Source organism: Echeneis naucrates, chromosome 16 (assembly GCF_900963305.1).
Source record: "Echeneis naucrates chromosome 16, fEcheNa1.1, whole genome shotgun sequence".
Lineage (NCBI taxonomy): Eukaryota > Metazoa > Chordata > Actinopteri > Carangiformes > Echeneidae > Echeneis > Echeneis naucrates.
Genome location: NC_042526.1, coordinates 7239169 through 7253118, shown reverse-complemented (window position 1 = coordinate 7253118; position 13950 = coordinate 7239169). Strand labels below are relative to the sequence as shown.

At 42.9% G+C, this 13950-nt stretch overlaps 1 protein-coding gene across 1 annotated transcript in view; it reads right to left on the bottom strand.

The window, feature by feature from the left end:
- Nucleotides 1-13950, bottom strand: part of LOC115056146 (neural-cadherin-like) — a 77123-nt gene that overhangs the window by 17650 nt on the left and 45523 nt on the right. The window contains exons 17-27 of the mRNA XM_029522408.1: nt 13615-13801; nt 12010-12153; nt 10342-10625; nt 8453-10061; nt 7631-7724; nt 6668-6852; nt 5494-5723; nt 4529-4806; nt 1936-2150; nt 366-493; nt 67-194 (exon numbers count right to left, since the gene is read on the bottom strand). Coding sequence (XP_029378268.1) covers nt 67-194; nt 366-493; nt 1936-2150; nt 4529-4806; nt 5494-5723; nt 6668-6852; nt 7631-7724; nt 8453-10061; nt 10342-10625; nt 12010-12153; nt 13615-13801 — 3482 coding nt within the window. The remainder of the gene's footprint in view (nt 1-66; nt 195-365; nt 494-1935; nt 2151-4528; nt 4807-5493; nt 5724-6667; nt 6853-7630; nt 7725-8452; nt 10062-10341; nt 10626-12009; nt 12154-13614; nt 13802-13950) is intronic.

Below are 13950 nucleotides of genomic sequence, written 5' to 3'. Positions count from 1 at the left end.
GAATTCAGACCAGATAAAATTTGTACAGTGTTGGACGGACTTGTTTCTTTAAGATATTGATCTTACTTGTCTCTGTTGGGCGTGACTCCCCGGATTTCACAAGAGGAGCGGTCTTCTGTCATCGCCCATGAATCCACACCTTCTGTCTCCATGACAATCGCGCTGGAGCATCGATCGAGAGTGAAGCGCACTTCCTTTTAAATGGGAGAGAGTGGGAAGGGGTCATCACTGCCACAGTGATCAGGCGTGTGAGTATCCTGCAGTCTGGCATTGTGTATCTATCAAAGCATATATTCTCATCCTCAAACAGCTTCATATACACAGAGAGTAGCATTTAAAGGTGCTCATGAATGCTCTTCTCTTACCTTACTGTTGCTCCTCACGTCAAGCCGATGCCAGCGTCTGTCAGCCACCCTGATGTTGTTAGATAACTGAAGGACCAGGGTCCCAGACCCATGGTTAATTTTCAGACTCGGTGTCCCTCCAACCAACTCTGAGGAAAAGAGTTCCACATTAACAATGAAAATGATCATCAGGCCTTAAAGGAAATAATATATATATATATATATATATATATATATATATATATATATATATATATATATATATATATATATATATATATATATATATATATATATATATATATATATAAAAAAAAAAAGACAACTCCTATAGAATAGGGGGGGGGAAACTAAAATGCATTGCCAAAAAAAAAAACAGGCAAGATGTAAACAACTAGTTTGAATAGAAATGGGGAAAACCCAGGGGACATAAAAATGTATCTCTCCTCAGAACAGACACAATATTTTGAAAAAAGGATGGCTATAAAATAAAGTGGCACTAGGTTATAGCAGAAAATCTGAATGTCACCAGAGCCAAGTTGATGGAAAACAGTTCGAGACAATCAAAACATAAGAAATAAAAGTCAATTAAAGTATCACTTGGGCCAAATAACTGCTCAGAGGGAGCTCTGTGGATGATCCAGAGTAATGATGAATCTGTCTATGGAATAAGATATTGCTGTAGTTTTTTTTTTTTTTTATTTATTTTTCTTCACCTTCATCATATTCGAGTGGAGCCTGAAATTGGAGCAACTCGCATCTCAAAAAATTATCTGGTAGCATCTGCGTGGCAAAGTCAGAAAATACCTTTGTGTCATTTGACTAAAGTAAAAGGATGTGTGACAGCATGTTATCATGTTGGCGATTGATTACAACATGATAGCTAGAGGGCACTGTCATCAAAAGTGGATTACTTAGACTGTTTTGTATCATATTTATTAGCTATATAAAATTTCCTGAATTTTAATATCCAGCTTTATTATTCAATTATCGCTGCAGTCATTCTTTTCTATAATGATTTTCTTTGGCTCATTTAACTAAGAAAAACATCATTATATCCAAGACTAACATTTCATGTAATGTGCTGCTCTTGGCTCCTATACAGGCTGGTTTTACACAAAATATTTCAGTGACATGCTACCCTCATACATACAATCACTGCCTATTCAAATCCATAAAGATTCTACCTAGCGTCTACTTGCGTGATTCACGTTCAAGTCTTTATCAGCAAGATAATCCCTGCTGCTGATGTGTCCTTGAGTAAGGCATTGACAGTCTGTGTGACAGTGTTCAGAAGCTTTAACCCTGAATCAGAGGGTTTTAAGCAAAAACACTGCAGCACACAAAGTATTACATATAAAATAAACATGAACTGGTTTTCCACGTGTGGTGCCACAGTAAGTTCTTATTACTGGTTACTCAGGAGAGTGAGTGCTCACTTTACTTTGCAGCACACAAACAAAATTTGCTTTATATATAGGAATGGCTGCTGCCTGGTAATTAACCGCACAAAATTAAGTTCCAAGTTTAAGCGTAATAACAGCTCAGAGGCCCCTTGGCACGCACCTAATTATCCAAACTCATTATTTACCTATGGCCATGTAGTCCTCGGCATCCCCAGGCAGGAGAGTGGCTAACGGACCGGCATAGAGTAACAGTCCATTGTCTTCCTCTGTCATAAACTCCAGTGAAAGATGGCTATCAAAGCATGGCCTTATGGGGGGAAACCAGGCATAGCCGTTGCCAAGGAAACTAAGTCTTGTCTGCTGACAGTCTGGCCCCTCAAGCTGTGGGGGGCAGTGGCACCTGTAGCAGCGGGGAGGGGGGGTCGGGGAGTAAGGCAAAACAAGAGAAAACATGGGGAAACAATCAGCCGTGTTCACATTTCACGTTCTGACAAATCGTCACACTGTCCAATCTCTGGATCTGTGTGTGGTGACTTCTTCGGCAGACGTGACAGTTTTGTTGATTTCGAGAGGCGGGGGCTTTGACTCTGACTCCAAGGGACAGCTAAGAAAACGTTTTTATCACTCAGCTGTTTGCACTGGCCGCCGAACCCAGAAAATTCACTTGTATATTAAATCAATTAGCCATTAACAAAACATTACTCGCTTCTATTCTTTATCTATCACAGCTGCCCAAGCTGAAGCCTGTGGAGATTGTTTCTGCTCTGCACATCACATCTCCTTTGTTAGGAGATAATTAATTCTATTTCTCGCACTTTTGTATGTGCTACGCAACATCTTTTTTTTTTTTTTCTTATTCCCCACCTGCCCCCTTATCATTTTTTTTTTTTTTTTTTTTTCTTTTTTCCAGGTATTACACACTCTGGTTGATATCTGTGCAATTGCATCCTCTTGTACTTATCTACTTTGATTAGAGCGTGAGCGTTAAGGATCATTGCTCTTGCAAGAAATGGAAATGAAATGTTTTCTCTTGCTCTCTTCAGTGTTTGTGTATGAGACCGTGGGGGTAAATATTAACAATCGTACAAAAACACCATAAAGAAAGAGATGGATGAGCTGATGGAAAACAGCCCATTCAATCACTGCGATGGTGAGGATGGAAGGGGGACCAGTTGATCTCATCCTGTCCCCTCCACTGCAGGCATGTGAGACAAGCTGGCTTTGCTGATAATGTCAAAGCCATCTATTTTCATGCAGTGTCTGAGGAGGGCTCTGTGTACTGAGGCTGTTAGGGGCTGTTTCTCCCTATTGCTGTTTATTCTGCAGCGGGGCAACACATGTCAGGAATACTGATCCATACCCTGTTAAAGGAATGGCTTCAGTTTAATGTAGCCTTACTTGTACATATGCAAGGACCAAGCCCAGCACCTTGCTCTTTCATATGGCTCATGAGAGCAATGCCAGTCCAAATCAAGAAATACGAGGCATGTTTTTCTTACTTGAGCTGACAAAATCTGATCAGCTGCTTTCTGAGGTTCCCTGTTAAGCTCCTTTGACATCGAGGATAGGACCAGAAATGGGATTCTTTATGGCCGTACTACATTCACATGAAGGCACATACTGTACAACACATGTGGGGAGATATTCTTCTCACAGCAGAAAAGGCTTCTATCAGCAGTGTGCAGATCAACGGCAGCGGAGACTATTTAAAAAGATAAAAGTGGAGAGGAAGAAAGTTCTGTACAGTCACCCTCTGAAGACTGTGCCTTGTGCAAACTACATGTTCATGTAAATGGCATTAAATGAGATTTTGTAAAGTTGTGAGCATAGAGGGGGCCATAGTTCTTCTAATCCCTTTGCCCTATATTTATTTAATCTGGGCATTAGTGCTTGCATGAAATGAGCTGCATGCTGTTTCTTTTGCAGTAGGCTCCACAGAAACCTCTTCACTTGAAGGTGAGGGCTTTTCCATTGCCTCCAGATGTTTATTAATATTTAGTTTTGATATTCAAAGTATTTGCTACTGACCTTGATAGAAAGGCTATATTCATTATGGAAGGTTAAATTCTGCAAAATGCAGAGTGCCAGGACTTCAACCTGCACACGTAATTTTAAAACCTTTTTTTTGTTTGAAGGATACACTCATGGTTCAGTTTTCAAGTCCCTGTTAACTTATTTTATCTTGTTAAAATGTACATCTGGTATTTGAAACTTAAAATTGAGCTTTGCATTAGTACAGTGACACTGTGTGGACTGCTGAGTTATTCAGTTGATGCTAAAGCATATCGATTTTGATACGTGATGGTTTTTAAACTGTAAACTTGGTGTGAGGGGCAGTGGTGGGTTGATCCAGAATAAATCACTTCATTTTGAGTTTTTTTTTTTTTTTTTTCCCCCCCATGCCTGAAAACCATGTTAAACTATTTATCACAGAAGAGTATTTTTAATATAGTTTAAATGTGTCTGAAGGGTAACTTTAAGAATATATGCAAATAGATGTACACTGCTTGCATGGCAAATACACCAAGGCCAAATAATCCTGCCACTCTCTTCTCAGCTGACAACATAAGAGAGCAGCTCAGATAGGTTTGCTGAAGTTGCAGGTGAAAGGAGAACCTTCACACATGGGACACTGTTAGTAATTCTTGGCTCATTATGTCTTTCTCACAGCAAATCCAACAACACAGGAGAGAAGACTGCATCACGTCGGTAAAGCTCTATTATTTTCCTTTTTTTCCAGCTCGAGTTCTGCTGAATAGCTGCAGCCGCGCCGCTCACCTGTATCCATTCTTGGTGTCGACACATTTCCCCCCATTAAGGCAAGGGTTAGTGGGGTAGGACGAGCAGGACTGGCGGGTCGTTTCTCTGGCGGCACAGCCACATATAGCTGAGGATGTCACCTTCACTGACACCAGGGATAAAGCACCTGAGTCTATCAGAGTGGGCGAATCACCGATGCTTAGCTGTGTGGAACAGCCGCCAGAAGTCTTGCAGTCAGTATGCACACACTCATCCACTTGCACCTGGCTCACATTCACGTGCAGAAGTGTCTGCAGCTGTGAAGAGCCAGAACAGTGAGGAAGACAAAAGTGGGAATTACAGTAATTGTCATTGAAGAGTTTGTAGCTTTCAGTGTTCATGGTGGAGGTACTTGGTGAGACAGATTTAGAGAAAAGAAATGGTAAGGCGTAATGCCCATCTATCCATTATCTGTAGCACTTATCTGTACAGGGCTGCAGTATGACTGGAGCCAATCCCTGCTAACATTGGGCAAGGACGAGGTGAATTCTGGACAGGCTGACAATCTATCACGCAGTGAACATATACAGAGGCAGACTGTTCACATCTATGGGAGCAGGGAGAACATGAAAATCCTACAGGTTCAAAACCAAGACTGTTTTTGCTGTGGGACAACAGTGCTGACCGCTGCTTTAGCATAGCGTGGTATTTAATTATCCTATAAGTAGACTCAAGCAGCTTCAACAGAGACAATTCACACAGAAATTACACAAATAACAAATGGAAGGGGGGAAAAAAAAAGTATGATGCAAATTGGGCATGAATGAAAGATGACAAATGAATAGGAGAAGCGAGGAGACATGACAGGGCCAAGCAGTATACAGACACAAAGTTGGTGTGAAAATACATGGGGCAGATAAAAAGCCCTGTTATCTCTTCCCTCAAGCTCCCAGGTTTATCACTTGATGTATGAGCATTGATCACTATCTATTGGACTCATATACCTTCCTTTTATGTGTGGCAAGGACAGCATGCAGTTTCTCTGGTTGCAGGTAGCCATTATCAGAGAGCACACAGAAATGAATGTCCACAGTTTTCTCCTGCACGTCGGTTATGCTGAAAATGTTGACGCTCCCCGATCTGACAGACAGGGCTTCAGACAGGAAGTCCCAGAACATCTCCAGTCGACTTCTCCCTTCGCCACGAGTGTTGATAAAATCTCTCGCTGTAATGCCTTCAGGAGACAAAGAGAGAGGAGGTTCAAGTGGTAAGAACTTCTGACTTATCAATGACAACTACTGAGTCCAACAAAGCTTACTGCGTTCCTGATTCCATTAGGACAAGAAATAGCCTGACATCTCCAGCTATCGATCTGTTTCACTGAATCGTCCGTAAGGGCGAAGAATTGTGTTGCTTTCAAGAATAAATCATCTCTTTATTGAATGACACAAAGTTAGCCTCGTTCAAAATATTTTAGTGACTGGAAGATCTATCACATATGTGGCACCACCTTCCAATAATATGTGGAGAATGTGGACAGTCATCTGTAATGTACCAAAATGATAATGACTTGAAGTCAGAGGTATCCAATAATAGCCATTGACTGTGCTCGCTGAATGGCTTTTTAAATGTCAAGGACTTTACCTGACACTTCCAAATTGACCTTTATCACTCCGAGTTCCTCTGAAAGACTGACAGAAAAATTAACAGGCTATCATAAACTTGGAACTTGTAGTAGAAGAACTGGGGGGGGGGGGCTATTACTGGCAGGAACTCTGCAGAGTTTCTTTACAATACTTAAAAAGGCTAAATAATGCAAGTATAAGAGTTTCTCTTGACAGGCTATTATTTCATCTTTAAATGGATTGACAACCTGATAATCATTCAATGAAAAGCCCCAATTAATTCAAGCCTGTGGCCTGTCTCTTTGAACATCAGCTTCAAAAGGGAAATTAACAACAGCAGTGACAACAAAGAGCAAACTTTCTATTTTGCCGGGGATGACTGAGCCAGGGAATCCACTTGAAAAACAAATACACTCAATAGTTTCTGGGCTTATACATGCTGGGTTCATGGAGAGATATAACTGACCACGCGTGGAGCTTCATGCAGCCAGTGATTCAAAATGAACGCATTGAGTTATGCAATCAGGTGAGTCAGTGTTTCTGCCGACATTACCTGTCAAACGGAGCGAGGCGGACGACTGAACAGCCTTCTCCTCCAGATCCCTGACATGAACTCTGATACCTGACATCACGTCGGGCCACACGCCATCAGACACACCAACCCTCAACCAGTAACTGCCCACTGGAGTGTTTTGTCGGATGGTCAGTACACCTGAGCTCTGGTTCAAACTGAAGTATCTGAAAAAAGCAGAGAAGCTGTTAAATAAAGGAGGCAGGTTTCACTGGAAGGTGAGAGAGAGAAAGAGATAAAAAGACAAGGGGCTTCTTTTGATTCTGAGCTCTGATTCAGAGGAAAAGTATCTGACAGATGGCAGAAAGATAAGTAGAGAATTGGTAAGCTATAGCTGTGTTTCCTCCAGGAAGTAAATGTGAATTTGTTTTAAAATAAAAAAAATCCACACAGAAGCCAAAAAAACAAAAACCACCCAAAGAAACAATGGAGACAAAAAAAAACCATTCCTTGGCTCTAAAAAGCCCATAAAGGAGCTTGATAGTAGTCATGGTAACTGTCTGAATTTGTAACATGAATAAAACAAATATGCAATTGGTATTTCTAATCTGATTCAAACTGTGTGAATACTGAATAGATGCATTAAGTCCCTGATGGAGTCAGACCCCATTCACATGTTTAGTCTGATTTTCTAAAACCTACAATCAGTGTTAACAGCTACTGAAGTTGCTCTGAAAAGTGTGCCTGATGTTAGAGGCCAGAAAATTGGACCTACAGATCTGGCGAGATACCTTTTTAGGGACATATTTTAGACGGACTGACATCGTTAAAAGAGGCCTTGATAGAAAAATATAGCCGCATTCTGCTTATTTTTTGATCTGAAATCCTACATCGTTGGCAGTTCATCTGCTCCTGTACTGCTTAAGCACTTGTACTTGTGCAGCACATTTGCAGATCAGCATGTTTTTCAACAAAAATTAGACGCATTTGACAGTGAGCTCTTACTTGGCTGCGCTTGTCTCCAGAGTGTAGGTCTTGTTGTCCCAGTCATCTGGATCTGGGGCAAACACCTTCCCCAATGCCGCATTTTCCATCCTTCCTGTTAAAGGTAAACACGCGCACACACACACACATTGATTCCGTCTGGACAGAATCTGCTGATGCCAACACTTATCTTTTCATCCCTCTCTTCTCCTTATCTTGCATTCTTGTGTTCTGTTCTACTTATTATGCTCATAAGTGTGGAGGCCCCACTGCTGGAATGAAAAGGCTCTCACTGCTCCACTTCAGAGAGCTCGGAGCTTAAGGAAGCGGGGCTATCTCAGTATGGATTATGTTATTATCGACCTGCAGTGCCAGAGTACTGCAGCTGGGTAAACAATGGCAACTTGGATGAGGCACGGCGCTTCTGTTTTCCACAATTACCAAACTGCCATGTAGCTGAGTGTGCAATAAAAATACTAACAAACCAACACACCTAGCCAACCTACCTGGAGGGTAAAAAGACGACAAAAACAAAAAGGAGAATCACGATCCTTATCATAATGTGGTGTTCAGATGAGCTTTAGGCTTGGCAGGGGAAGATTGTGCTGGGGGCTTGAGAAAGGATTTGACAACGATATTACCATAACAAAACACTGTTAGAACGTAAAAGGCAGATCACAATTATGAATTCCAGACTACACTGAGCAGGTATGGGAGTGAAAAGCTTTCACTACAGCTGTAGCCTCGGTTTCCCCTCTTCAGTCAAGCTCTACCTGCTGAGCAAAGCTCTGTAGCAAATACAAGCGGCAAAGAGAAGGAAATGAGGGGCAGCAAGCAACTCACCCTTGCGGCTGTACACATAGACATCTTTTTCTCCTGCCTGATGGGCGTTATCATTCTGGTCGCCGATGGTGATCGTGAGGGTATTTGTGGCTGTCATTGGCGGATTTCCACTATCAATCATGATCACTGGCAAGTGGAACTCACTCTGCCTTTCCCTGTCAAACCTCCTCAGAGCAGTGAGTGTGGCGGAGCCGTTCCCATGATCCTGTAGGTGGAAGTCGACAGAGTAAACTGAGGGCAAGGAGAAAGAGAACGGAGGCCCCTGCTCTGGGGAGTCTCTGTCCACAACATGAAGCAGAGTTGAGGTCCTGTTGAGCCAGACCACTTGAGGAGCTGGACTGTTCTCCCACAGGACCGGAGTGTAGGCTGCCTCCAGCTCTGGCGCGTTGTCATTCATGTCGAGTAGCGGCAAGTGGACCGTGACACTGCCAGTCAGTGCTGGGATGCCCTGGTCTGTCGCCATGACGACCAGTTCATAACCTGCCATTGTCTCCCTATCCAGCGGCCTAGCCACTGTGACCAAGCCAGCTCGGCTGACTGTAAAATGTCCATATGGATCTGACAGAGGGAGAATGCTGTATAAAATGTTCCCATTCAGACCCGAGTCGGAGTCAGTGGCCACAACCTGAATGATGCTGGTTCCTACAGTTATGTCCTCAGGCAAAGGAGCGAGCAGGTGGGAGCTCGTTGCAAAGACAGGTGCGTTATCGTTCTCATCCTCCACTTGAATCAGACAGTGGATGAGGCTGGAGAAATCAGAGTCCTCCACCTTAACTGTAAGGTTAAATCGCTGCTTCCCGGGCTTCTCAAAGTCAAGCTTCTGCTTCAGCCTCAGAGTGCCTGCCTGTTCCAGTCTGTGGCTCACCATGTAGAATTGCTGCTCTGGGTCTCCAGCCACCACACTGAAGGTCAGCTGTCCATATGTGCCAGTATCAGGGTCCACAGCAGTCATCTCCAGGACAGGAGCATCTTCCTTGGTGCTCTCTGGTACACGAGCACCACACCAGTCCTCTCTGAACTTCGGCACGTGGTCGTTGATGTCTGTCACCACTACGGTGGCAGTAGCTGTGCCTGTCATGCCCCCGCCGTCCCGGGCCTCCACTACCAGCCGGTGGCTGTCAGCATACTCCCGGTCCAGACCCTCTGCTGCCACAGATATGGTGCCCGTGCTGGAATCAATGGTGAAGAGTTCTACATTGTTTACGTTGTGCACATTCTCAGTAATCTTGTAGGTGAGGATTGCGTTTTGACCTACGGCCGCATCATCAAGGTCTACTGCCGTCATTTCCATAACAAATGATCCAGGGGGGGAATTCTCCGCCACGCTGCTGTGGCAATTATCCGGGGCGCAGGAGAAGGTGGGACCATTGTCATTGATATCCCAAACATTAATAATAACATCCGTAAAGCCAGTAAGTCCCTCACCCTCTTCATCTGTTGCCATGACAACAAAGCGCCAGACAGCACGCTCTTCTCGATCCATGGTGCGCTGGGCATACATTTCCCCCGTGATGTCGTTGATCATGAAGTGCGACTCTGCCCCTTGGCCATGAATGGAATACCGTATCGCGCCCTGGTCTGCATCTTTGTCTGGGTCAGTAGCTGTCACCTACACAGACGAGAACAACTTCTTAAAAAACAGCTATTCATTCAGCCAGCCAAATCCAAATTACTGCCTCCGCTTATCCCTTTTCAGCTGTCATATGGGTCTTTGCTTTTGGATCTTTTCAGACAGCATCATCGATATTCTAAATGGCCTCATACAGCTATCCACAAGTGGCTGTTGTCACTTGTGGAAACCAAAAAATTGCTTTCCAAAGATAATTACAGTTCATACTGAAGCAACTGCACTATAAAACCTCTTAGAAAAGATTTTTTCAGCTTCTTACCTGCAGCACAAACACAGGTGACCCATCAAGCTCCTCTGTGACAGATCCATAGTACTCATTCATTGAGAAAACAGGCGCTTCGTCATTCTTGTTTGCCACGGTAACCACGACAGCGGCGTAGTCTTCCCACTTGCCATCGGAGGCCAGGACCAGTAGTTTGTATCTCTTCTGCTGCTCATAGTCCAGTGGCTGCGCAATGAAGATCGTCCCCACCTCTGGCTCGATGTCAAAAACACCACCTTTGTTGCCAGATGTTATCTGGTAGCGCAGCTTGGCATTGGCCCCTGTGTCAGGAATTACAAAATAAATACTGTGAAACTGCGGCATGTGAAATAACAGGCGTGATGCTGCATACAAGCTGTTATAGTAATCTAAAGGTGAAGTGTTCATACATGCACATGAAGTTCTCCATGCTGCATCATGGGGAATAATTTTAGCAGAAGCACTACAAATCTGGGAACAGAGGGGCATAACCACAGGGGTATTACACCTCATTTCCTCTGAGACCTAAACATTAGTAGGTTTTCATGTATGCCTTTGTTGTTTTGATTACTTAATTAAATGGAAACGTTGTACCTCGGCTCCTCAGCTTTAATCAGATACTAATTAAAAGTAGAGTGCCGAAAAAGTAAAAGGCAGAATGAGAATGAAAAACCGTATAACACACGCTGATAGAGGCCTCGAGGGAATGATTCTGAGGCCTACGAAAGGGTGGAGGGGTGCAGTTTAGTGAGGAGGAAGTCAATATCTCAACTTATCAGCTGTGTCTCCATGGAGACCATCCAATCTACTGGTTTAACATAGACAACATAGATAAGATAATCTCCTGGAATGTACAGTATTTGCTTTCAATCATCCTGTTGGGTTAAAGTAGCTGCAAACCCATGTAAATACACTAATCTGAACTATTAGCACAACCCGAGCCGACAAAGTGCTCCCTGCCTCCCACAGGGATCTGGCAGGCTTACAGTAGTCAAGACCACGATGGAGTTTTTAAACAAGACAGATTGAGGGTAGTCTCACAGGCACAAGTGCAATGTTATTGTAACTTTAACATTGGGGGCTGGTGTTATTCTACAGCAATTCATCATTAGTTCTGCAGTCAGGCCTAAGCTGCACCCCCGCTTGCCATAAATACTTGATTAACGGACCTAAACATGCCTGATAAAGGGATCTTAGGCTACTGCTGTACAGAGGATGAGCAACTGCTTTATTGCTTAAATCCCGCCCACCTACTGTGTGGGAGCGTGTCACTCTTTTTGGAACATATGTGCTACAGTGCATTACCCAGCACCCAAATGACTACTGCTAAATCTAGGACAAGGCGTGATTTCAGCAGCTTGATTTCAGGAGAGCTCCGGCTGGATTGAAGAAAAACTGCCCATAGGGTCAATTCATGCATAATGTTGCAAATGCAGGCAATTTTGCAAAAAAAGGTGAACGATAAGCTGCCAAAATAATTCTGCTATTTCAAGAAAGAGAGCCCAGTGAAAGATAAAATGAGCAGTCTGGAAAATGTGAAGTCTCAAAGTGGCTCATAAAAACTTTTTTTTTATCGGTTCTGTGTGGCCTGCTTCTATAAGCTTTATTTCTAGGAAGTGGCATCAGTAAAATCATCACAAGACCTCCTCAGTAAGCTGTCTCAGTCAGCTGCCTCATTAAGCGTACCTTCATCCTCGTCATTAGCGCTAACAGTGACAACAACGAGGCCCACATCTGCATTCTCGTCGACACTGACTTCATAGAGTCGCTGAGCGAAGACCGGTTTGTTGTCGTTGACGTCACTGATGAAAACCCTCACATATGCTGTGTCTGCGAGAATGACAGAGTGGCAGAAGATTAAATGACCCAGCCCACAAACGCACACACTCACACTGCATGTGCACATTCTCCTTCCATCTGTTTATTGATTTTACAATTCGTTGTTACTGTTTAGTGGGGAAGAGGCACTTAACTCAACCCATTCTGCCTCATTGACATGGAAATCAGACAAATCATTATTCCAAAGATGTGCTGTAAATTCCAGAAATTATTCATTTTGTTAAAAGTTTATTATTTTAAATGGGTAACTGTTTTCTAAGGAGAATTATAGTCATGTGTTCAAACCTCCTAAACAAGGAGCTTTTTTTTCAGACAGTAGATAAAGAAGCTCCCTACTTGGAAAGTTAAATATTTATAAGATGACAAGTGTTTGTGTCTTATCTGCGCCCTCCTCGTTATGCTGTTTATTCCTTTAGTTTGAAAGAGTAAATTATCTGCTCACAGAACACACGTGTGACATGTTAATTTGGAGCTGCTGCAGTAAAGAGGTGACGCCGGTTGAGGGTGGCCCTATTTCCCCAGCTTATTTTTACATTTTCCTCCTCCTCTCAGTATATCCCAGGGATAACACAGAGAGACAGGTAATGTTTGCAGAGAAGATGAGCCCTTCTGGATGTGGGAGATACGTAACACAGGACACGGCTAAGGCTCATTGCAAATGCTAAGCGGTCCTGGCAGCCCTGGAGAGAAGGCTTTGCTGCTCCAAAACATCACCCTTTACCCCCAATACCTCTCCCACAAACACAAAGACCCACTTCTGAATACAAACGTCATATTATATCATTATAGATAGACTGAGGTTTCACCCCAGCTGAAATGTCACTAAAAAGAAGATGGCAACCAAACAGAAGCCAGTCTGATTAAATATTGAACTAAAAACATTACAATAGCGGATAAAATGGATCGTCCGGGGAAATAAGACAAGAAAAAAGAAAAATTGCAAAAAATATGAGTGAAACTGTCTGAACATGGCAGTATAATAAATAAAATTAGGATTCACTTTCCAAAGTCAATTCCAAGATGTAAATGCCAATGTGGTCTCTTTAAAACACAGTGTGCAGATGAAGCACGCCTCGTGGTTGAGTTTCCAGTGAAACAGCAATGCTGCATTTTTATGAATAGGACATTTCACGAGCACAGAGGCCACTTCAAAGTTAATTCTGCCAATTTCCTTTTCCTAGAATGCAACAACAATGAAAAACAACTTTTTGTGTGACTAAAAAGGAATCTGAAGCAACTTTTGCATACTTTTTTTCAACTGAACAGTAACCCAAAATGGGAGTGTGAAAATTGTTAAGACTTCTATAACTTTATGGTAAACAGGAAGCTTCTTTGATTGTAAATACACGAACACAGCTAGCTCTTCAATTTGAAATTCTAAAAAAAAAAAAAACATTTCTCAAAATGTCAAACTTTTCATTTAAAGAAATAAAGCAAGCATGTAAATGCGACCTGAGTTCGGCTGTTTGTTCTTTCCAGGTCGTGCTGACTCCTGGCCATCTTCTGACTGAACCTCCAGCAAATAGGAGCTGCGGGCCTCACGATCGAACACAGCTTCTGTGTAAATGATCCCAAGTTTTGGGTCAATGCGAAACAGATGGTGGTCGCCACTGCTGTCACTCAGAAGTGAGTAAGTGATCTGTGAAGCACAAGGAATTTAAAAATGATGCCACTATAATCCTGCCATAATGAAAAATAACGGAAACCAAAGGAGTGGAAGACAAAAATGTTAAAAGTCAAAAGGATTCAGGGTTATATACCCAGAGTCTAAAACCAGATCCGAACACT